Genomic DNA, 25,400 nt, shown 5'->3' with positions numbered 1-25,400 from the left:
TTAAAAATTCTAAGCAAGCTAAACTGTAACTGAGAGACCTGTTAAGGCCAAATACATTTTTGTTGCATTTTCTTTCTAACATAAGTAAAAAAGAAAACCTAGCATTATGTAAAAATAAAAATGGGTGCAGAAGAATTATAGCTCGGAAACAACAAAATGCAGAGTCATAAAACTCTCCGTTTTCTCAAAGAAACAATTTTGGTCACACATATAAAATACACTGAGAATAGGGGCCAGTTCCAGAAGTGTTTAAAAGAGAAGAACAGTGACTATACTGTACTTCCTTTCACTCACAATAGACAATTCATACCTCAACATATAGATTCTGATTCCAGGAAAAAGTGTTTCACATTTTGAATTCCTACAGTTTAAAACCTGCTTACACTGCCTAAACATACACAGAAAAATAACAAAACAATGCTGAATTTTCTTGTAATATGTGGGAAAAAAAAAACATTATAGTGAATTTAATCTTGCAACAAGTTTCATTCATGTTCTTGAGATGAATATACATCGTGCTCTATCTCTGGGTCACAAGTTCCCAACTTAGGTCCATTTTAAAAAGAAGCATATTTAATTTACCTGTTTTTTCTTCTGTGCTTCATTAGAGTCTAGCACGGAAGTGGAAACAACAGGCAAAGATTTCTGTGCTGCCTTCAAAGCAGCAGGGTTGTACACAGTTTTTGTCAAGCCAGTAGAAGTAGATAAAACCTATAGGAGGAAATCATTTTATTTTTTTGCCAGTGAATTTCAATCTTTTAAAAAACCCGCATGAGTGCTTAAAAATATATAAGTGTCTTTTCTTTTGTCTCCTTTGATTATGGAATATAAAAATTTGGTGTAGCAATTATATTTGTAGTTGTTGAAGTTAAATTCTGAAGAGGCAGCACCACAACAGATACGTAAGCTATCAACATAAGCTTATAACTCCTCTCCACTGAGATTTTCTATATACTTCCAAGTTTCAAATACATAAATATTTACGTATTTGAGCATAACTAAGGAAACAGAAGATAGAGGTTTTTGCAAAAGTAACTGCTGTTTTTGTGGTTTGAATACAATATTTCACAGCTGATGAATCTTCCAAGTAAAAGTTCAACATAATTTTAGAGACTAAGGTGCAACGGTTTCTTTTCATATGCAGTTGGTGTGAAGTAGAGTTTGCACAATAGCAAGAGGTAACTCAAGTACAAGGAAGTCTTCAATATTATACAGTAAAGGAAGAGACTCCTATGTCTCTCTGTTCTCTTTCCTACAATTGTAATGAGGTATGAAATTTCTCCATGACTTACTGAGAACACTGATGACTGCTTTACAATCTCTCTAAAACATACTATGCATGTCTGCACAATACCTGAAGATTTGAACTGTTATGTTTTCTTAGCCTGTTCCTTAAAGTTTTTTGGGCATGCTAATACTGAAAAATTCATGGCTAAGTCCCAGAGATAATATAGGCATGATCTTGTCCGCCTTGTTAGCAAGTAGAAGCAATTATGCAATTGGTATTACTTCCAGGAGTTTAAAAATACTTCCTTATCTATTCGGAAAATTAAAAGATGCATGCAGATTCTATTGGTCACCATGCACTCCATAAAATAGACAAAATGCCCACCAACAGAAGGAGAAAAAAAAAGAGACAGACAAGAAACAGAAAGACAGAAAAGACCAAGAGATTAGAAGAATTTACAACAGAAACAGTTCATATAAACCCTTTGCACTTCAGTGTGATATTTATCCTATTTCTTCCCACAGTAAAGTGTTTTCAAGAGTAAGCAGTGCACAGAAAACAACAGCAAAAGGAAACTAACACATATTATGCGGTACTATAGAAGGTGGTACAAAATGCTCTAAGCAGGCCATTACAAAGTTTAAGGACATTTTCTAAATCTATTAAAGAACATTAAAGTATGCATATCCCAACGATACAGTTTCTATTACAAAGTAGCTTTAGGACAGGCTACAAGACAAGCAGAGGATCAAGCAAAGACACAAATACTGACACATTCCTTTTGCCCTGAACTGTCCTCAGGAGCAGAGTGAACCACACCTCCTCCTCTTTGTTATGTTGGAGATGTAAGGAGAGGCACCACAGCACCAACACAGAGAAGTCAAAAGCAAAAACTAAGGTCTTCTAAATCGCTTAATACTATTCAAGAGAAGGAACAGTGTGAATAGCGTGAAACTCTTCACAAGTCCATAGATTGCAAGTCCCCTATACAGATCTTACAAGGTCTCACAATGACTTTTATCACCTTTTCTCCTGCTCTTCGGGAAGAATAGTAACCTCCCTTCTCACTGCAAAGTTCTGGTCAAACCGTGCACTCCATTAGGCGCAAAAAAAACGTCTAGGACATGACACCTCTTGTTTTTGACAAATGTTAATCATTTTACTTGCAATGGTTATACAATACAATGACTGCAAACTAGAGAAGGTATTTCCTTGTAAAGAGGCAGTATTAAGTAAAAATAAGTCAAATCAAGTTTCAGAATCCTACTAAAATTGTCAAAGGAAACTGCTGTTTCATAACAAACCCAGTGAACAGCTCAGCTGCTTAGCACAATCACATCTGTACTATAAGACAACAGAACAAAGAAAACATTCTAGCATAAAATTTACTCTTTGTAGCAAAGTGTTTCAGGATAACTCAGCTCTTAGGCAATGAGGAAAGAAAAGTATTTCCATTCAAGATGCAAGCTGAAGCAGGCTTTCTAGTTCTAAAGTAAGCATGTATTATGTGTGTAAAATGTAGCTCAGGAATACACAGCAAGGTATTTATCTGTAACTAATTTAGAGTACCAAGAATGTAACTAATCAAACTAACAACAAAATACAGGCAAGAAGCTTTGATCAATGCATTTAGGTGGACTGCTCAGCTTGAAATGAATCAGACACATTCTCTATTATTACAACTAATATTATCAACTTCAGGTATTGTTACCTTTCTACGCTAAGTATCTCTGGAGTGAATTTTACCTGTTAGATGCACTTAATCCATCAACTCTCATAATGAAAAGGGGAGGGGATATGTGTGGGGAAATACAGTGGATGCTTCATTTATTTCAGGTCGAGCTAATTCCCAATAGACAACACATATACCTAGACAGAGGAATGTTGTTTCAGGGTAAAACTTGCTGTCTTTCTACTACAAGTCTTCTCAAATGAATGTTAAAAACACTGGGGGAGCCTGTCCCCTGAAGTGCTAAATAGATCTGGAAACATGCATTATAAATTTTGCTACCATAGTAAACACATCATCCACTTTGTACTCTAAATACTGGAACCACTGGCCAGAATACATAGCTCATAACCACAATTCAGATGCACCTTTCCCACCTTACCTCTCTTTGTCCTTCCTATACTGATTAATTTCCACCTTTATCTTTTCACAAGTACTGCAAATTTTAAAATCAAATAAAACAGTAAATGTTTGCAGCATCACCTTTTAAGGGGCAGAAGTCCAGAAACATTTTTACAGAACTGCTTTTAAAGTGTCATATGTAATGTCAAAATTAATTTATTTTTAAAATTTATTTTTGTACACTTCTAAACCACTCAAGATTATGGAACATATCAAGCTCTTTTTGTGACCGAATAAAAGGAACCTGATACATTAAACAAACTCCACAAAATAGAAGCTTTTGTCCTTCTTATAATCATTTAGCCATCATCTGAGTTTTCATTTATTATACTTCCTAAAACTAATACTTCACAAATTATTTTATTTGAAGTTATGAAAGAATTTTGACACAAGAGGTTTCATAAAAAAACTAATTCTACTGAAAATAAATATGAGAGAAGAGAATATGAGACATTTTCTTACCTTTTCAGTTGCTGGAGTAACTGGCTTTGACACAAAACCCAGTCTATCCTTCACAGATAATTTAGTCACATTCTAAGAAAACAAAGCAAAATTGTAGTTCAAATGTAGACTACAAGCATTAGCAATTTAGAAAAAAAAATGTAACTAATAAAACCATAGACTTTTGAACAACAATAGAAGAAAAAAATGCAAAGAGTTGATAAAATTCATTTTAGATAAAATTCATTTAGATATTTGATTTTGTGGTTAATATACATCTATAACTGCGTAAGACAAGTATGAAGCCAAATTTGGAATCAAAGATTATCCTACATATTTTTTGCAAGAAGTGGAAAACATGCTAGATGGCAGAGGATTATCTGCACAGGCCCTTTTAAATACACTACAGTTCTTGTGCTCTATAATCTGCTATTTGCAATTTACATCTGCATGAAATGCAGTAAGTTGTTAGAATTTGGACTACAAATGTGCTCTGATTTGTGCTGGTCTTCCTTTCCAGAAGTAAAACCAAAGCGGTGGCATAATGCTAATAATAAAATATTGTAAATAAAATAAAACATTAAAGATTATTTCTAATGGGAGTAACACACCATATTCCATCATTAGTCACACTGGTACTGTGGTTACATTCTTCCTTTTATTAGAGGCGATGCACAAATTCTGAAAATTCTTCTAGATACAGAGCTTCATTCTCTAGTGGTTTTAAGTGCTTAACAGATAAAATATATATACATTTAAAAAAAAATTAGCTTTCAGTTCTTTGGGAAGACATTCACTTTATTTTGAAATCTGACACTAGCAATACAACACAACAATCCTGAAACAGTCTGAGAGCCTTTCAGCTTTTCTTTTTAAACTATGTAAAAATCTGTAATATCAAAAAATTATTAATTATTAAACTACACTCAGGTAAAAAAGCCAAGTATCATTGCGCTGAGGAAAACCTTAGTAGGAAAGCACCACTAACAATGTAAGCAGATGCAATTTGAAGAAGTAAATGTGTACTCACACTATAGAAGTAACCAGTGCATTCATACACTATAGAACCTATTTCAGAAAGAAGAGGACTCAACAAACCTGAGTGATTTCTGTGTTGGCACCCTGTGCTTCTGCAGGTTCAATATTACTCGCAGGTACTGGGCCCAGCCGCTCCTTCACCGACTGCTTCACTACAGGCAAAGTGGGCTGCTGCACTAAGGGCTGGATCACCTGGAACACCGCCCCAGCCCCCAAAAGGCACAGTGCAAGATTAACAACAAAAGGCTGCTACGTGGGTCATTAAGTTAGTACACAATGAAATTACAATGGAATTTACATTTACGCTTCCTCCCTTCTATCACTCAATGGCTTTTTCACCTGATGGGAAAAACAACCACTTCATGAGATTTATTATGTCATACTGAATATTTGTGAAGTGTGAGTGCCAATAACATCCATTTTGCATTTGCAGGTAAAAGAACTGACCAAACAACTCTGATTTATTTCTATTAATTACATATACTCAGCCTAACTTAGATTCTACCTGTTAGAACAAGATAAAACGTAATAAAGAAGTCTTCTGATTCCTCTCACAACTCTTTCAACATCAACCATTTACTTATGAAAAGACAGACTACAAACTTCTATCACAAAGACTCTCACTTTTTACACTGATATGTCACTTTTCATCTCCTATGTGTTTAACTTGAACAAAACAGAAAATGAAAAGGATAGAGAAACACGCAGTCATGGGACTGAAGAAAAAGAAAAGTGAGCATATAATCTTTGAATCTTCCATGCATATACCCTGACACCTTTCCTTTTTTTTTCTTTGACAAAAACATTCAACAGTTAAGACCAAAAAATATGCTTCCAAGTAAGCTTATTGTCATATTTATAGCTCTCAGAAGGTCACCTAATCCATTTCTCCACGCAGGGCAAAGTCAGTTATGCCATTACTGACAGTATCTATCTATCCATCTCATTCTTACAGATTTCCAATGAAATAGGCCCAGTCACCTCGCTTGGCAAAAGTGCTTCAGTATACTTCAGCATTAGAAAATGGTTTTTTTAATATTTAACCTAAATCTCTTTGTGCTGCCTTTTAAGCCCAGAACTTCCCATTTTATCTTCCTCAGATGTGGAGAGCAAATAATTTTCTGCTTCTTGGCAGAAGCCTTTTATTTGATGATTTATTCTAGTTGACTTCCACTATCTTCACCTAAGTATTTCCACCGCTCTCAGAAATTGTACAGCAAAAAATTTTCCAAAGTAATCCTGCTGATAAAATAGCAACGATTAAGCAATTGTGCTGGACCGGAGACTACTGAAGGGACAATTTAAGTCAACTTGACTTTATCCTGAAGAAAATTCAAAAGCCTGTCTTTGGTGCCTGACAGACAAAATCTGGCCGGAAGCCATTAAAAATACAGGAATTAACCCATAATTAATTAACATAATAGAAATCTTGACAAAAATACAAATATTTACAGTATATGAAGAAGTATAAAGTTTCTATATTACTCAAAGATATGATACCAAATATTTATTACAATTAAAAGAGAAGTAAATATTCATCCTCCTGAAAGACTTATTAAGAAAAATACCTGTTTACTGACTTAACAATTTGTTAAATGTTATATCTCAGGGTAGAAGAACATAGAAACACTGCACTTAAAATTTTCATTTCCTGTTAAAAGTTTTTCTTGTTGCCATGTGCCTTCTGTTGCTGATAACAGACTTCAAAATGCAGTTGGCTGACATGTGCTGAATGGCTGCTCATGGTGAGGCAGGAAAATTTAATACTGTCCGCAGGACTAAGGGGAATTCATTCTCAAACCAGCAAAGTTAACTTTTTAAAGGTGGTGTGATTGGAGCTGTTAACACCACTAAAAATTATGAGACTACTAAAAAGAGCAAAGATATAGATAAAATGTTTTTTTGTAAATATAGACTTAAAACTCCATATAATATTCTCAACAGCATAATCAGCAAATAAGCTGATAGCATAGTCCAAGTTATCCTTTGAGCAAGAGGGAATGTCTGCAGGAATGCAAATTACGTACTTCACTGCCCTCTTCTGGCTGAGAAGAAATTCAAGCTTAGAAAATAAATACCATTTTGAGCAGCACTACTTTAGACAAAGCATTAAGGATATCAATAAAATCTGAAAGATAGTAACAGGGAACTTAGTGAGATAGATGTCATTAAAATCGAATTTTTTAAGATAAAAATCAGGGCATTTCTTACAAAGGAGTGAAAGGAAACTCCTAAAATGCTGTACAGCAGGATTGCCATGGAAAACCAGGTCACTGACTATCAATGATAATAACATACACCATCAAGAGAAAGCAGGAATTCTCAACTCAGAGCAGTAATTGAAAAAATCCTCTAGCAAGTCATTCACGTATTATATCAACATATATAATTGACCATTTCTTCTACAGTGCCTGTCTCATGCTTTTGAAGCAGAACATGCTGTTCCACACTGATGGCAAATGAAATAGAGCAGGAGACACAAGTATTTTGTAGAAGTTGCTACACCAGGTGCTGAGAAGCCTCTACTCAATAACCCACAGAGCCAGGGAGAATTCAAGTTTCCCCTTTTGCTTGAGTACAGTCACTACTGTACTGCTGACAAGTTTGATTTGGCTTGACACAGGTTATAAATCTACCCTTCACAACAGTAACTGTTGTTTTATTTTTTTAACGTTGTCAATGCTGCTATGGACATTACAACTTCCAAAAGGTGATCCTTTGTAATTCAATAAAAAAATGTAGATTAGTGTATTGCAGTTGTAAGGGACCTGCAACAATCATCTAGTCCAACGATCACTTCAGGGCTGACCAAAAGTTAAAGCACATTGTTAAGGACACTGTCCAAATAACTCTTAAACAGTGACAGGCTTGGGGCCATAGCCACCTCACTAGAAAACCTGTGTCACTGTCTGACCATTCAGTAAAGAAATGCTTCATGCCCAGTCTGGACCTCTTTTGATACACCTCCAATCCATTCACAGATATTATGTCCCAGGATATCATAGAGATCAGCAGCTACCTCTCTAGTTAAAAATGTCCCTGATCCCCTCCTAGAAAATTAGTCTCTTCTAATGCACTTCTCCTCTTCCACTGCCATTTCCAAGTCCTTAGATCTATGTTTGTATACTCTGAGTAAAACAAACTCTTCTGCTACTTTGTACAACAGTATGCATGCTCAGCCGGAAAGAAAAGTGCTTGATAGAAAAGAGGGAATACCAGAACCACTTGGAAGAAAGCGGAGATCATCTTTCACGAAAAGAAATATAACTCTACTGCCTTTCTTATGCTCACCGAAAAAACCAGAAAAGCCTATACTAATTAAAGCAAAATAGATGCTATTCAGCAGAGAGCTGCATCAAATCGTGCTTGACAGAGTGGATTACACCAAAAGTGCTTTCTTTAAATACCTTCATACTCATCTTGCTAATCAACTGCTGAACGTTGTATATGAGTTGAAGAATTTACAACTGAAGAGTGACTTTGGAAAATTAATTACATGAAGAAGTCATTATCTCAAAAGGACTTAGTTTACTTGATATAAACATTCTCTTAAAAACATTTTGAATAATCTATTTTACATAGTATTCTAGAACAGACTTAGATCCTCTACCTTCTGTGCAGTAGTCTGGATTTGTGGTGTGCTGCCTTCTCGATGCCAATAAACTTTAATAAAACGATTATTTAATACTGCTTCTGTACTTGATATAGCTTTCTTTGCTTCCTCATGTGTGGCAAACTGAATAAGGGCACCTTCTGGATCACCTTGATATGCAACCTAAAATTTAAAACAGAAAAACAAAACTTACCACACAGAGGATTCTCATTTGTGTCTAAATTATCATTAAATCATTAACTTTTAGGCTTAGAAGTAATTTATACCCATTATGTGTCATTAGATAAATACTTCCCATTCATGAGCCTGTTTGAAAGGCCTGGTGTCAAAATCAACCTTGAGTTTATGCCAATAAACTTTAGGAATAGTTAAAAAAACCTCAAACAAGCAAAGCAAAACCTCCAGACAACCAGTATTTCCATCTGCAAATATGCATAGTTGTTTGGAAGACAAAAAGAAGCATCAGCAAAGTAAAGAAAATTACTACAAAAAATGCAGGGTCAGATAGTAAATGTCCTATCAAATATCAGAGATAGACAGCAAAGTTAATTTTGATTTCCCTCCTTTGAGCATAAACACATTTTAGCTTCAAAAGCCAAGATTATACTCTTTGCAGGAAAAGTGTAATTTGCAATCTCCATATCTGTCTCTCCATACACATCCATATTTTACCTGTCTTAATAAATAATACTCCCTGCTAATACACCAATATTCTTAGGTGAACTACAGAAAGGCTTAAGAAATATTTATTAGCAATTAAGAGAGATTTCAAATCCCTGCAGTGTTAAGACAGACACAGAAGGTTTGTTCTGTACTGTGACAATACACACGAAAAAATTGTTGCACCTCTACATTCCAGCCCTCAGAGCAAACAAGAAAGGGTTTAAAAAAATGCAAGGTAGCATCTGAAACTTTTTGATAATGAAGCATAGTGAAAAGGTCACACTGAGTAGCTTAGAGACTGGGTATGAAATACTGACATTACTCATGCAGCCTGCAATATGTAACATCAGCCCAAGTTAAGCCCTAGTTCCTTCAGTGCTTTCCTCTCTCTTGAATTGTTTATTGACTCCAATAAACCACAAAGCAATTTTAAGGGACAAACCATCATTACTGTGGAACTAGAAAGCAAGTATGTCACAGGGACTACTTTCTGGATAAGAAATACAGGTTTTCTGTATTTACAATTTATCTGTGAATAAACAGAGCATTTATAATAGCAAATGCAAACTCGAGAAAATGGGTGATAAAAACCCATGTGCAATTTTCAATGTTTTAAAAAATGTCTCTTAATAAAAGTCTTATCTCTGAGGAACACATTTGTCCAAAACCTAAAAAATGACTAGAACATTTCATTTCTGCTTCTTTAATGGCAATATCAGTAAAAGCAATGAGATCTTGTTTAAGAAACAAGTTAAGAAAATAATAAAGAGTTTCAGGGAACCAGGAAAAAACCTGGCATTCTGCTTTTAGCAACTACCACTACCTTTGTATCAAAGTGTACTGTACTGCTTTCTCTTTGTTGACTCTTACCTGCAAGTTGACTAAGTTTCCAAACTTACTGAAGTGCTCATTAAGTTTGCTGATGTTGTTAAGTTCTGGAGGAACTTTTCGCAATTCAAGTTTTGTATTTTCATTTCCAAACTGCACTTTCTTCTGGAAACCTGGACTATTTGTTCTGTTAAAATTTTGCCTGCAACAAATAAAAAATCAAGCCAGAAATCCATAGCAAACTAGCAAACACAATGTTAAATTGTATATGCTTACACAGAAGCATGTGTGCATGAGACACAATGATCTGCAGACTTAAAAAATAATGCAATTTTACAAAAAGTGAAGGAGCATACAGGACACATGCCCATACATCTACTATCTTCCCCACTGATATTTTCAGCATATTCCTGCACATAAATCTGTGAGATAACTCACATTTCTTTGCTAATGTCAGTAATTCCTGACTTCCATGCTGATTCTCTCCAAAAACTGTTTCTTAGCTAGTCCATGAAATTTCACCACTGCTGTTTCAAATAACTATTATCAAGGCTCTCCTCACTCCCAAAAATCTCTTAAAACCCCTTCCAACCTTGCACACAGTTTTTTTCTCAGTAACATATCTGGCAACTCAAATGAAAATAGACGTGCTAAAATTTCACAACTAAAATCAGTCATCTCTAACAACCATCACATTGTAGTTTCCCTGTTTCTTAGATCACGCCAACTTTCAAGGAACAGATCTAAGTATCATCCAAAGCAACTTCATCTATCTCTATACTACCTTTGATAGAAGACAGTCAAATACAGCTCATACTATAGTATGATTTACTTTAGTACCAGCAGTGTACTCACAGTTTCCCCTGCTTGGAATTTATAGACATATACATATGTTTCAGGTTACAGTAAAGCAGTTAATGAAATTCCAACTCTTAAGCCAACACTGGGTTTAACAGTCACTCACTTGTCAAACCAAGTCTTCTTTGTAGGAACTCCACCATCCCCTGCACCAATTGTTCTTTTCCTGGATTCAGCATCTACCACTATTCTCATACTACTTTTATTAGGAGGTTTTTCTGTAAATAGATGAGAAGATTTTACTTTTTAAAAAATTGTTTTCTGTGTATTTGATTGTAAAAAAGTATTCTGCTCACATTGAATTTGCACCGAAAAGCACAATTGTTTATTTTGAAATTACAATGATTCTCGTTCTGACTGAATCAAACCTTGGTCACAGGCTTCTCTTTTTAACTATCAACAGATGCTGTGACAGATCAAAACAGCTAATAGCACTCATTTTGTCACAGTAACATCACACATACAGAAAACAAAAGAGGTGTGACAGAAGGCATCTGCCTTGAGATGACTGCGCTCTGATTCACAATGATTCACAATGTCCCATGCAATACTCTGAGGCTAACACCACTCCAGATAACACCTCCATTCTACTATTAGATGGCACACACAAAAATGGTCATGATAGGAAATGCACAGTACTCCAGGGCACTAACACCTAGGAGCAAGATTTATGGATGGAGTGGGAAAGGAGTCACTTTTGCTGAAGAACAGGAATCACACTGGGGGACTCCTCACTGAAAATACACCAACAGAAACATAGTAAGATTAAAGATAAATACATACAAATGCAAATAAAAACCACATTAAAAATGGTTTTATCCCTCTTCCATTCTCATTTTATGTGCTGCTGCTTCTTCTCAGGGCCACAGGAACTGCGAGGTTAAGAGTATCGTACACAAAACTGCTACCAGATAAAAATGACTCCCTCCTCTCAGCAGCAAAAATTATCCTGAGGTTCTACTACAGAAACATTAACATTATTCTGTACAAAAGATATACAAAGGGACCAGTTACTACAGAGTAAACTATGCAATACTATAGCAAGAGATTTCATTTTACCTGTAAAAATGCAAGCACAAAGCAATTATAGACATAGTTCCCTATTCAACTAAACATCTCTTAATTCCAGAAGACTTTATAAAAATGCAATGTTTTCCAGGTTTTCTCTGAAAAGTTCCTCAACCTGCATTAATGTAAGAAAATCAGCTAAACTAAGTATAACTTTGAGAGCATACCTCTGGGTGGGAGATCCATATCACCTGACGTGAGTCCTATCAAATTTGGTCTTTGGGCATGTACTCTATGTCTATACATAGGTCTTGAAGTATTTGTTATACTTGGAGCTTCTGGATTATAGCCATCTGTGTCATACGTTTCTGGTAATGAAGAAATTGTCTCATTAAAATAAATTGCAGTTAAAACCCCTAAGGTTTCAAATATAATATAACATTTAATTTAATTACAAGACAGAGTTATAATAAAAGAGTTGTATAATCACTATCATAAAAAACCATTGTGCCAAGTTTTCTGTTTAAACACAATGAAAATATTACTCTCCAGCCAAAATTCATACTTTATATGCAAATTTTACTTCCATCTTGAACTAAGTCTGGAAAGAAGAATGTTAATTTACTGTCACAATCTATATGATACAAACTTATTCTCCCAAACTATGACATTATGATCTCTATAAAGTACACTATAATATGAATCAATGTTATTCTATTTAGCAAACCTTGTGGGCAAAGCCTCAGTACTACACCTGCTGTAAAAAGAGAGGGTGGAGCAGGAGGCGGCTGGTGATGAATACCCGTGGTAACAACAGTAGGAACTGAGCTGGTTGCTGAGTTTGGGGGGGCATCCATGCCAGCAGGCTGTAATGGTGGAAGGGGAGGGGGTGGTCCTGTCAAAAACAAAGGAAAACACTGCATTAATTTATTATCCACTACACTTTCATTACACTCCACTCATAAGGAAACTGATCTGAAATGCTTTTAAGGCCATTTCAGAAAAATGGGGCTGAGGGCACATATGCAGACTCGATGCTGCACCATAAATTCACATGAAACCACCCCCAAAAGCAAATGACTCAGAACTTGGATCAGAGACAAAAGCATTTGAATCATTTAACATTTCTCCAAACACCTTTTCTCTACAAGCAAAATTTAATTGCTAGCCCAGTATTCATCTTCACCAACAGAAGTATTTTAAAGCTCAATATAAACTTATCAAAGAAACAAATTCAATTTTTAAAATAAAAAAATATTTTTTAATATAACAAGAATATTCTGTGATGACAATAACTAACTTGACTGAAATTATTTTTCCAAATACCCAAGAAGAAACCTTCACCTAATGGAGCTCTTCTTAAAATTGAGGAGGTTTTTTCACTTGATTGGTTTGACGTTTTTTTAACATGTAATGTGACATTTCAAAGCTAAGCAGTCAAGCCCAATCTTCAGTTTTATCATTGAGAAGAGCAGGTTTTGGAAGAAGTTATAAAGTGATACATCTGAACATGTGAAGCAGATCTGAAAACAGCATGTGAGGTAGAACTGACCAGCCCAGAGGAGGTTGCACTCAGTATTAACTGAAATAAATACATTCATTCCTATCTTTCTTAAATATGCTATCAACAGGAAATTAAAACAGTTTAAGAAATTTCTAAACAGTACCAAATATCAACTACTCCTGAATAATTTTACTAAGTGGGACACCTAAGTTAATAAAAAAAGAAAGGAATAACCATATAAAACTAACGTAGCAGCTTTTAAATAACACAAGGCAACTGTGCACTAAACTTTGTCTACTTTATAAATGACAGCCAGACACATAAGTTTTCATGTAATTTTTAGTGCTTCTGCTGAAGTACTTTCCAGTGAAACAGTAAACAAATTGAAGAATTTTTCTTAATTACTTTACAAATTTAGTTTCAAAATTAATCCCAAATTGTATTTTCAAGTATAAATTTGATGTGGTCATGAATTATCTTTACTACTATTAATATAAATGAAACAGTAAAGATTTGTTATTTCCTTCTTTAACAGTAGTCAATTTTGGATAACTTCTCTGTAATACTCAAGGAATTTTATTTTGCCATGTCACGGATTTGCTAAAATACAATGAAAATATTATTCCATATTAAAGGGTCACATTTAGCATGCAACATTTTACAACAACCAACTCTGCAACAATTATCATCAGAAAGAATAATTTTGAGGTAAGCTATGCCATAGCAGAGCATAGTTCAATTTTCTATAATACAGCTGCGATTCTTCAAAACAGCTTTTTGCACTGCACACAATCCAAGCAAGACCCAGGCTTTTCTACTAAAAAATGGAATTCAATCTCTTTTAATTACCTGTTACAGGTGGAAGGCTAGGTGGTAAGGGACCTGGTGGTGGTACTGGGGGTCTAAGGTTAACAGGAGGAGGACTCAGAATTGGCGGAGGGGGAGGGAGTCCAGGAGGAGGTGGTCCTTCGACAACAGGGGGTTGTGCTGGAAAAGGCAGAATGCCGGGAAGATTCACATCTTCTACCACTACTGGATCGCTTCCATGATCAAAAGGGCACATGTCTCCCCTCATACAGAAACCCTTCTCTGAAATATCAAAAAGAATTGATGTTAGTATTCAATAGCTGTAGCTTGATCCAGGGTAGATACATGACATTCAGTGCGTAATGTGGCAGTTTGTAAATTAAGAGCTCCACATACCAGCAAGAAGCTTAGATTAGAAAATGAAATTGACCGTTTAACTTTTTATTCTTAACAGTCAGCACACACAGACATTGCAGAAACATGCTAGCACAGAAGTATTCAATTCTACTTGAAGAACTAATTCTGCAGTGATTTATAACAAATGGTGAAAGCAAAAAATGAAATGTAGATGTCACCACATTAACAAAATCAATTTGTTTCTAAGCAAAAAGTGCAGACACTAGGATTGAGAAAGTCCTGTTAAAAGTCACACGTTAATACTTTGAAATTCCAATATGAACAAATTCACTCACTTTTTTCCTCTTTTGCAATTATTTCAGGAAGCATTATAAGCATTTGCCATAGTTTAATGTGATTATATAAAAAAAAATATTGTTATTTACATATAACAGATGCATTTGTAAATATTAAATATATAGAAATAAAAATGAATATACGTTCACTTATTTTCTTTTACCCACAAGTCAAACACAGAAGCTAGTCAGAGGAGGGCCACAAAAATTACTAGAAGGCTGAAGAGCCTCTCTTATGAGGAAGGGCTGAGAGAGCTGAGGCTGTTCAGACTGGAGAAAAGAAGGCTCAGAGCAGTGAATTTAAGTACTCACTGCAGCCTTTAACTACTTCCAACATTTTGGTGGGACCAGAAGTTATAGAACCAGGGGTCATAGTTTTAAACTAAAACACTGTAGATTCAAAGCAAATATAAGAAAAAGAAAGTGTTATAATGAGGGTGGTGAAATAGTGGAAGAGGTTGCCCAGAAAAGTGGTGGATGTCCCATCCCTGGAAACATTCAAGGTCATGTTGAACTGGGCTCTGAGCAACAAGATCTCTCTGAAGATGACCATGTTCACTGTAGGGATGTTAGATTAGATGACTTTTATAGGGCCCTTCTAGCCCAAATCATTCTATTATCTGTTTAGCAACAGTGACCACAAAAACAACACCAAAATACCAGTCAATGCAATACAGGGAAAAGGCTGAAACACCTTCTGGTAGGAAGAAAGAGTGCCCATTTACTCGAAAAATGATGTGGGGAAGCAGTATGTATTACCTCATCTTTAGGAATAGTTATAGAACATGTTCAATTGAAATATTAAACAAAAACAGAAGTTCAGCAGAGGGCAAAGTTGAAAATTTGAAAGTGCAGATAGGAAGAGCAGAATGATGGAACCATGTGATCACTGAAGAGAGAAAACTTCTTAACAAAATTACACATTCACAACTCCACTTCCTCCACAGCATCACTGTGATGTACACTGGCGAAGCTGTTCTTCTTAAGTACAACTCTGCCAACACTTGAAAGCTCAGTTTTCTATTTTCTTTACTTAAAAAAAAAAAATCTAATCAGAGCTCTAAATGTAAACTGGCCTAGAAGTTTAACTCCTCACTGTGGTACACAATAATAACAACAAAATCCCTCAGGGGCGACTTTACAAGGAGATTTCAACTCTCCTGAGCTCACAGGCTGACAGGCTGAACTTAAGGCACTGCCAGCTGCAGCAGCCTCTTGTGAATATTTTGGCAAAAGACACTTAAAATGAAAGCTTAAGACAGGGATAAGTGAAAACCTAGAATGCTTTAAGAAACACCTACACAGAAAGAAATTATGGTCTAACATGAGCCTGTGAAGTTTCAGCTCTAGACCTTTGCAGTTAAAAATTGTCTCATAGGAGAGAATGAAATAGGATGAGATCAGTAAGGTGCTAACCATTGTCAAAACCATCAAATACAGTATTTGGTTGCAACATGACATAGGACAGAAAACCTGGGTAAAACTCGATTTTTTTTAATAACTTCTTAATATACTATATTTCATTTATAGAAAATAGTCCTAGCAAGTTAAAAAAAATATACAAATACTAAAAGAGCAAGCTGTCTAAAGTCAGTAAGAAGAGGTACAAAATTTGCATTCAAGAATTGCGTAGTAAAACCCCACATTACTAAAGAAGATCAGAAAAAGAAGGGTGAATTACCTCTATCTTTTCAGAAAGGGGACAATCACAGATGCAGGAAGCAACTGAAAAATTAAAATGTACTTACCATCATAATCTCTACAGCGTTTCTTTGGCAGCGGAGGTCTTCCATAGGAGTTGTGGTCCAGCTGCTCTTCATGGAACTCTGACCAACTTTCAGTAGTGTTATTTCCATGATGAGCAGGAGCAATAACAGTAATAGTACTGCTCAGTGTAGGGACAGGGTAGTGGCCAGATGAAATATTTGTCACAGAAGAAACAGGAGTATAATTGTTCTCTAATGGATCTGTTCTATCCATGTCATATTTTGGCTTTCCCAAATCCCTTTCTGTAACAAAAAAATAAAAATAAAAATTATATTGGATAATTTCTTATTAACCTTTTCACCAGAAGCAGCCACTATTGTTTAAGTATCTTTACTCCACATCAACTCAATATACATTGACAAAAATTGAAATGTTTTACAGGTTGCCCAAAATGCTTGCAGAGTCTTCCACCCTTGGAGTTATAAATAACCCAGCTGGTTCTAAGCAACCTGCTATAGTTTATTTTCTTTGATAAAGGGTGTTAGACTATACCATCTTCAGAGGTCTCCTCTAACCTCAACTATTCCATGATTCTATATTCCAAAGGTTTAACCAGAAAAATAGTAATCTGTGAACTACATAGTCAGACCCTGGGCTATTTTAGTAACAGCTATATCCACAGTAGAGCAGATACCCTATTTAACTTCAGGCAGTATACATCTTCTTTAGTGATGCATGTATTGTAAGAACTTCAGATGGAAAGTTTTTTTAAATAAAGGGATGCAATGGCAAGAAAAGGGTAACCATTCCTTGAAAACAGTATAAAAGTTACAAATCCTTAATGTTTCAAGACAATGTTATTGTATCTTCATTTTGCTGATCTTTGCTTTCTGTTCCATGCAAATGCATGTATTTATTGCATGCAAAGCCTTGCCATAACAGGTGAAAGAATAATGCTTGACAGGTGTCGAACACTCCTGGGTAGATACAGCATGAAAAATGACCTTTTATTCTGAATACATACAAACTATTCTCTTAATTTTCAGGTATTACTACCAAATAAGCAGTAAATATGCCAATTAAGACAGAATAGTTATTTCATTACATAAGTTAATAGACTTAAATAACTACACATTAAAGGAACATTATGAAATATCTTAAAGATAGGTTATAAGTATGGGTAAACAAGTTTTTTTCATGTTCTAAGAAAAAGAAACAAAGCTTTCACTATACAATATTGTCCATAAGGTACTGTCACTTCAGTTTATGTAAATAATCCTTAAATTAAGACTTAGTCATGTTGTAATCTTTTAGTTAAACTACTGCATGTTATTTAATTTTCTTGTTAGTAACCCGTTTGGAAAGTATCTGCTCTTTTATTTTCAGAAATCTGCATTCTAGTTTTAAGGCGGAGTAACCAAGGCCTGTTTTACACAAAGAAAAATAATACACAGGAGAGTTCTACCAGACTGTTTTTACCCGTACATTGTCTAAGACAGGACAAAGATTCAAAATTACTTTCAGTACTCTTTTACAATTTACCATTAAAAGCTATTGAGGGGAAAAAACCACTCTTTTAAGCTGAATAAGCAACCCCCTTTTTAAAGAAGTTTAATTCTACAAACTACTGTACTGAAGCCTTAAGTCCTACAGATATGTGCACAAATGCAAATATTTACTGTAACAAATAGCCCTTCACCTATGATGCTAAAGAGGGGACAAGACCATAAGAACTGAGCTATACTGTTCAGCTTGACACATCATTCACTGCCAACGAGCAATTTTTACCAGTTCCACCTTTGTAGAGGGGTATTAATTTCTGTATCTCCCTAAGCCATACTCTGAGTTTCCTAAAACTTAATGAAATGGAAATAACTTTTATTTTTCTGCCTCACTTGCAACAATGCTTTAAAGTGGCCAGCATAGTCACCTCAATACAAAGGTACTAAATAAGAACAAGAGGGTAAGAGAGGAAAACAAGCACTGAGAACACAATCACAGAAGCCTCATTTCCACAGAAAACAAAGCTAAATTTGAATAAAGAAGCAAGAACAATAGGGGAAATTCTAGTACAGTTTGAACACAGTTTTCAAGTTTAGTTTCTAGATTTTGTAGAAAACATTCACCGTATTTTAGAGACCAACTGTTGGTACCTCTGCTTCGCGTTCTGCTCCGGCTTCTGCTCCGGTCTCGATCACGGTCCCGCAACCTCTCTTTGCTCCAACTCCTACTTCGACTCCTGCTGTAGCTCCGACTCCTCCCTCTCCGTCTGTTGTATCGATCCCTATAGGAATCTCTTCTGGGAGGATTTCGGTCATAATCCCTCTTCCGAGAACGTTCATCTTTTTTCCTTTCATCACGACTTCTAAAAATGAAATATTAGAGGTTAATTACAAGAATTATAAAGCCGTAATTTGAAATCTTAACTACTTAAAAAATTTAAGGAATGTCAAACTAGGGAGGAACTACAAATTTTATGTAACTTATGCCTACTCCTTTCTTCTCAGAAGGATTTTTAAATTAATTTTGCTTATTCATTTTATTTTTACCATACCTAAGATTTTAAAACATATATCAATTTCTCTTTCTGCCCAATATTGCATATTTCCCAAGCTGGAAACACCAAGACTTACTGAAGGGAACACTTCTAAATCAAAATTCAAACTCAATATCAAGCAGAATAAATACTTCAATATAAACCACAAAATCTAACACCAGAATTACTCTTAAAACTCCAAGGATGATAGCTGTGCACAACTTGAGACAGGTTATGCGGTTACAGTGACGCACACTTGCCACTTCACGACATATTTGTACAAGCCACAGAAGTCTTCTTTTTAGGCTTATAAGATGACAACACAGAAACAAACTATTTCATTCAGTAAAAAATCCAAATTCATTTGTTTACTGATAGAATAGATAGGGTTGGTAAGTAAAATTTTTTACCTAGTATCTCTGTAGCGAGAACTTGACTGAGGAGGGCTGTGATTTAACCTTCTAGAGAACTTCTTCTCTCGCTCTTCCTCTTTTACTATCTGAATTCAAAGCATATATATTAGATCAAAACATGATACACTAAAATGCAGACTTCTGCATAACCAAATAAAACCAAAAACTCTGAACACTGAGCAATCAGCAGTAACACTGAAATCAAATATTTTAGTCTCTAACACAATCAGAAAATCTTCATAATACGTTAATTTCTACTTCTAAGAATATTCAAAGCCTGTCTGAGAGAGAACAAAATAATCCTTATAGTGCTGCACTGAAAATACTGCTGCTTTTACTGTAGGTAGACAAAAAATCACATTAAGGCTTTGGGAAGATTTGAGAAGGCATGGATATTCAACAACCGACAGCAAAGTCTTTTTTTCATCAGCAGGTTATCTAGTTCAGCTCACACTTAAAACACTTTCACTCAGGCAAACCCAGGCTGCTATTGCAAAGCACAAACTTAACTCTTCTGGCTCAATGAGCAACATAAACACTTGTGACAAAAGGATGTTATCTGGATCAAGCAGATGAAGGAATGAGAACTGCCATTTAGAATGGCAGCCTGGATTTATGGAGAATGAAAGTGCAGCACAACTACATCAGCAATTTGGTCCAGAGAACTAATATAAGTTATACTGCAGCTCCAACACTACTCAATAACTTCATTTACCTTTGCCTCAGCAAAACCACTTTGGTTTACCTTTGAAACACCCACTTGTGTTAGAAAAATCAGGCAGTAGCACTCAACATGCCAAGCACAAATCTTTTGACTTATTTTAATGCTGTAATGTAATTATTAATAGTATTATTAATAAATAAAAATTATTATTGATATAAGCTATAATAAATTCCTAATAACTATTACTAATAAACACTATGAAGTTAAACACATAAGCAAATTACATGAATGAGGAAAAAGATGTGTATGTAAATTAAATCAACGCCCACCTCTTCTTTTTTTGTCTCTTTTTCTGGGTGCTGAAAAAATTCTACTTTCAGGCTTCCTGATGATGGCTGTTCTGGTGGAGGTAGGTAGCTTTTTGTATTCACAGCATCAAACAGTTTTTCCACAAATATCTGAGTTTCTAAAAGTATAGAGCATACAAATATCCATTATACAAAACCATGATTAACATTTGCTTTACAAATTAATAAATAAATAAACCCAAAAAACCCAAACAAACAACCAAAACCAGCATTCAGCAAAAAGTTAAAACGAGAATACAAAGAGTATTTTCTTTAAATACTGCATTCCTAATTTATATCTTAAACATTTACATTTACAGAGTCAAAAAACGTGTCAGTAATGAATAATGTTTCACAAAAGTTTACAATTCTTGTATTATTTAATGTCTCTTAATAAAGCATCTGGAAAAATATTTCTCGCATATATATACAGAAGTTCAATACTTGTCCAGGGAAGTTGTGTATGCCCCAGCCATGGCAGCACTTGAGACCAGGTCAGACAAAGCTATGATAAACCTGGTCTAATGTGAGGTGCCCCTGCCCAGGAACTAGAGGATCTTTATGGTCCCTTTCAACCCAAACCATTCCCTGATTCTGTGCCTCTGTGATTACTAACAAAAAGTATAACTAATATATGCATACTAACCTATACACCTGGGCTTTTAAAAATTACTTTATGAAAATGGAATTACATTCTACAAAGTAACAAAGCAAATAAAAAGACCAAAGCCCAATTCTATGGTAAATGATTGCTTGAATAAATTAAACAAGACAGAATTTTCACTCAATCTTAATAATTAAGACAAAGCCCATACCTTTCTGAAGAAATACATCCAGCTGATCAACACACAATGCCTTCAGTTCCTTTTCACTTTTATCCTTCTTTACCAAGGCCAGAACATATTTAGCTAGGGCAGATGGATCTGCATCACATCTGCAAATAGATTAGTTAGAAAAAAAAAGCAATTACATTACAGAAATTAATGTCTAAAACAGGTAAAACCATTTCTTACCAAAGCAACTGTAAAATACTAAGGTGCATTTTTCAAAACAGAGTCCACATACATAACATTCTAAGTATCACTTTCCTTTTCAAGAGAACAACTGCCTAGAATATTTCCAAACAATACAGAGAACATCAGAGCAAACTATTTCATAAGAAACAGCTTCAACTGCCTGTTTTGTACTAAGAACCAAGACAACACTTCCCTCACTCCCCAAAGATGGAATCACAAATTCTGAATGTAACACTGAGTAACTGCTATCTGGGAAAAGTCAGTCTATCCAATTACAAATTAATACAGTGATACAGTAGAAGTGATCTATGAAAAACAAAACAAAACCAAAAGAAAAAAGTCAGACCCTTGAGTATTCTCCTAAATACACTTTTGAACATTCTTATTACTACTTACATATGAACACCATGAAAAATGAAACTGACTTTTTCAGTTTCAAACTTGGTTTCAAAAGCCCAGATTCATATATTGTAACGAACACTTCCATAAGAGGTACACTGAAAATGGAGGAAAATTTAGGGGATCATTACCCATTTGACATCTGAATTCAGAATTCAAGCTATAAATACAGAGCAACTCAATGTAGAAGTTGATGGTTGTATACACAGCAACAAAGAACTCAGACTGAAGAAAGCCATGTATCCACATTCAGTAGAACATTATTTAATATAAATGGCATTTTTTTTTATAATGTTTCACAAATAGGAACCTACAATGAACTTTGTGATGGTGTAGTAAAGCCTGCCAAAGCAAGTGAGACTACTGCACAAAACTATCCACGTTTCAAAAAGAGCAACTAATGAATTGGTGAGACACTGGTCTTAAACAACTTCATCTCCTTATTTAGCACATAGCAAAGGAAGACTTGAGGCCCCACAAAATAAGGGGTTCAAGGGGTGCATACTGGTCATGTGATACAGACAGCTTATTTGGGTGGTCATCAAAGTTTGTACTCATGTTTTAAAGAATGACAAGAAGAAAAAAAGCTGTAAGATACAAATGATGAAGCTTAATTACTAATCTAAATGTTGATCATTGAAATAACATTATTTTGGACACTGGGCAAAAGAACCCAAATCCCTAAACAAACTTATCACACCACCTAATTCCTCTCACCAGAGAAGCTTATCTCCTGCACAGCAAGCAACATGCCCCATGCAGACAGGGCAAACATTGCCACTAAGCAAAGGAAGCTGATCTGTCAGCATCACTTATGGATGGCCTGGGCCCAGCACACAGAGCCCTGAAGTTAAAGGTCAGAGCTTCAAACATAACCCAGCATCCTCTAGAAAGCAGGCAATAGTAGAATTTAATGCTGAAAAAGAAACTTGGGTTGCTAGTGGACGTATCACTGTATTCCATGCTAGTCTGTTTTATTTACAGAGAAAGGAAAAGGGAGTTCATAATCACTCTACATTGCAAAAGAACCCACGCACACTAAATTAACAAAATGAAAATATATACTGTGAATTAAAAACCAGACTGCACACTGACTGAAAATCCTTCAGAAATTTTTCACACCTAGTTTGCTCCATTCAAGTCTAACAACCCAGAAGAAAATATCCAAGCACCAAGTCACTGCACAACCTGACACAACCTCCAACGGTGAGTGAAGTATGCTGCAAGCACCTGAGCACATCAGCCAAGCAGATTATCTAAAAGCCCAGTGTTGACCAATATTCATCACAGGTTGTAATGAGGGCTCTCTCTCAGCCTTCAGCAGGCCCTAAGACAAAAATTTCATAACCTCTCAATCCCTGAATTTACAAATAATTAACTTTTTTTTACTGTTTCTTCATGCAACTTCAATGGCACTCCACTTTATCAATACTTTATCAGCTTCAAGCTGAATTGTGCCATAGAAAATTATTGTGCTGTTTTCATCATGACAGGTAGGGAGCAGAAAATTTTCACATGATTATCCTCAGTTTTTCTTTTTTGTGATGTCAATTTCTGCAAATTTATTTCTCATTCGATAATACAAACAGTTAGCTGTCACTGTTCAAAATCTGCTACAAGTTACTTAAATGACATGCACTCAAAATTTAATAGGAGGTAGGGGGGAACCCCAAGTCAGTCTAAAAGTTAAAAATCTACTGCTCTTAGCTACTACAGTGTTTTAATTCTTCAGCTCCTACAGCATTGACTATACAACAACCACATATTCAGTTTAAAGCAATCCCCCTTTCATGAGCAGGATATAGACCAGAAAATCTTCTCTGGAAAGCTGCCTATACTGTAACAAACCATACACTATCCCAAAAAAAAACAAACCAAAAAAACCCACAAAACCAACAAAACCCCAAAATCCAAACAAACAGAGGATGTTTAAAAATAATGAACAGTTAACGCTTTCATTCTCTCTGCCATGATGACTTCAGAAATCTTAGCAATCCTGTCTGCCCCAGGACCTGAACTCACCAACCCAACTCCAAGATATGCCTATGAAAATATTCTCAATGAAAAAATACTTTTAATTTGCAAAACACAGAATCACTTTCTGCTGTGCACTCATGCACCTGTTTCAACACTTGTCACCCTGTATGGCCACATATGAACAATGCAAAACAACTGTACTGAATTCTAGTATTATTATTATCCATTGTGTACAGGGGAATTTCTGCAACAATAAGAATTTACATTATTTCAATTCTGGCTACTTAACAAATAATATTTTTTTAAAAAATACTAAAAGCAAATTATTTCAAATTGACACTAGTTAAACACTAATGAATACAGTGAGTGTTGTGGTAGAGTGAGATGAAGATGCTTTTGTAAACCAGCATTAGGATTTTATGCGCTTTTAATTTTTTTTAAATTAAACTGCAAATGATCTTTACACAGACAGAGGCTGACATCCTTTTTTAGGGACTCTTCTGTATCTGTTCTCCAAAGCTTGGAAAAACCCACAAACAATTAATCCATTTTCTTCACACTACTGCAAAGTACTACTATTTCTGTAAATAGTATCTTAAACAGATTTAACAAGTTTATCATCTGATCTTTTATTGCTTTCCTAACTCTTGTAAAATGCTTTTTTTTTAAGATGATGCTAAAATTAAATTGCTAGCAACCTCAAGTGGTAGAAAAGAGGACCAACTGATCTCATGAAGTATAAAATAAAGTTTACAAAACTAGTTATAAAGAAAGTCTGCCTGAAAGTTTCTTTATAGCTTTCAAGAATTCTAGACATGATCTTCAATTATTGTGTTTGGGGGGAGCTTTTTTAAAAAGCAATTCCTTCCCATCTTTCACGCAAACTTAATTTTGAAATGTTCTGTATAAATTCTCAATCCACTGGTTTAGTCAAAATCTGTTGGTTTGGATTATGGGGCCTTGAACTTTTCTAATAAACAAGATCTTATGTTCTCTAGTTTAACAGTATTTTCTTAAGAGAATAGCAGCCTTTGTGTGCGAATAATACGCAATATGCTTGCTGTGTCTTTGTTGTGTATACATGGATTTTTCACCGACTTTGAGCTAGCTTTGTCAGTTTTTCTAGACCTCCTTTGTCTTGCATTTTATGCTCTTATAATCGACTTTGTTTTGTTAACAAGTAATGTGAGAATAAAGAAGACAGGAAAGGCACCCATTCTATCAGCAGCAAATATACCGTATAGCACAAGGATTTATCAAACAATGTATGTACCATGCTATATACTCAAAGATTGAAAGATAAGAGAGAAAGATCCTTAACTGGTATCTCAGAAAAATTAGAGTACCACCAACACATTTCAAATACACTAAGTTGCTCTAAAATGAACAAAAAATTTATATTTTGCTTCTACAGCTCACTGAATTAAATACATTTTCAATTATTGAATAGAAGTTTGAATCCTTAGCTAAATTTGAATATAATATCGTACATCAGTCCTCACCATAAACACAATCTGTGCATTACTAATG

The 25,400-nt window shown here is 35.1% G+C and overlaps 1 protein-coding gene across 8 annotated transcripts in view; it reads right to left on the bottom strand.

Annotated features, from left to right (window-relative positions):
* RBM26 (RNA binding motif protein 26) overlaps window positions 1-25,400 on the bottom strand; it is a 51,390-nt gene that overhangs the window by 19,068 nt on the left and 6,922 nt on the right. The window contains exons 2-15 of one of the 8 annotated variants that reach the window (XM_023923246.2): window positions 21,294-21,412; window positions 20,461-20,597; window positions 19,465-19,553; window positions 18,645-18,883; window positions 16,560-16,820; window positions 14,162-14,401; window positions 12,536-12,703; window positions 12,036-12,176; window positions 10,907-11,018; window positions 9,985-10,144; window positions 8,449-8,613; window positions 4,899-5,030; window positions 3,822-3,893; window positions 583-711 (exon numbers count right to left, since the gene is read on the bottom strand). In XM_023923246.2, coding sequence (XP_023779014.2) covers window positions 583-711; window positions 3,822-3,893; window positions 4,899-5,030; window positions 8,449-8,613; window positions 9,985-10,144; window positions 10,907-11,018; window positions 12,036-12,176; window positions 12,536-12,703; window positions 14,162-14,401; window positions 16,560-16,820; window positions 18,645-18,883; window positions 19,465-19,553; window positions 20,461-20,597; window positions 21,294-21,412 — 2,164 coding nt within the window. The remainder of the gene's footprint in view (window positions 1-582; window positions 712-3,821; window positions 3,894-4,898; window positions 5,031-8,448; window positions 8,614-9,984; window positions 10,145-10,906; window positions 11,019-12,035; window positions 12,177-12,535; window positions 12,704-14,161; window positions 14,402-16,559; window positions 16,821-18,644; window positions 18,884-19,464; window positions 19,554-20,460; window positions 20,598-21,293; window positions 21,413-25,400) is intronic. The other 7 variants (XM_023923370.2, XM_023923311.2, XM_023923421.2 and 4 more) reach the window with 7 other exon arrangements.

This window comes from Cyanistes caeruleus, chromosome 3 (genome assembly GCF_971803275.1).
Source record: "Cyanistes caeruleus chromosome 3, bCyaCae1.hap1.1, whole genome shotgun sequence".
Taxonomy (NCBI): domain Eukaryota; kingdom Metazoa; phylum Chordata; class Aves; order Passeriformes; family Paridae; genus Cyanistes; species Cyanistes caeruleus.
The sequence above is the reverse complement of the archived record's forward strand: the minus strand, read 5'-3'. Positions and strand labels throughout refer to the sequence as shown.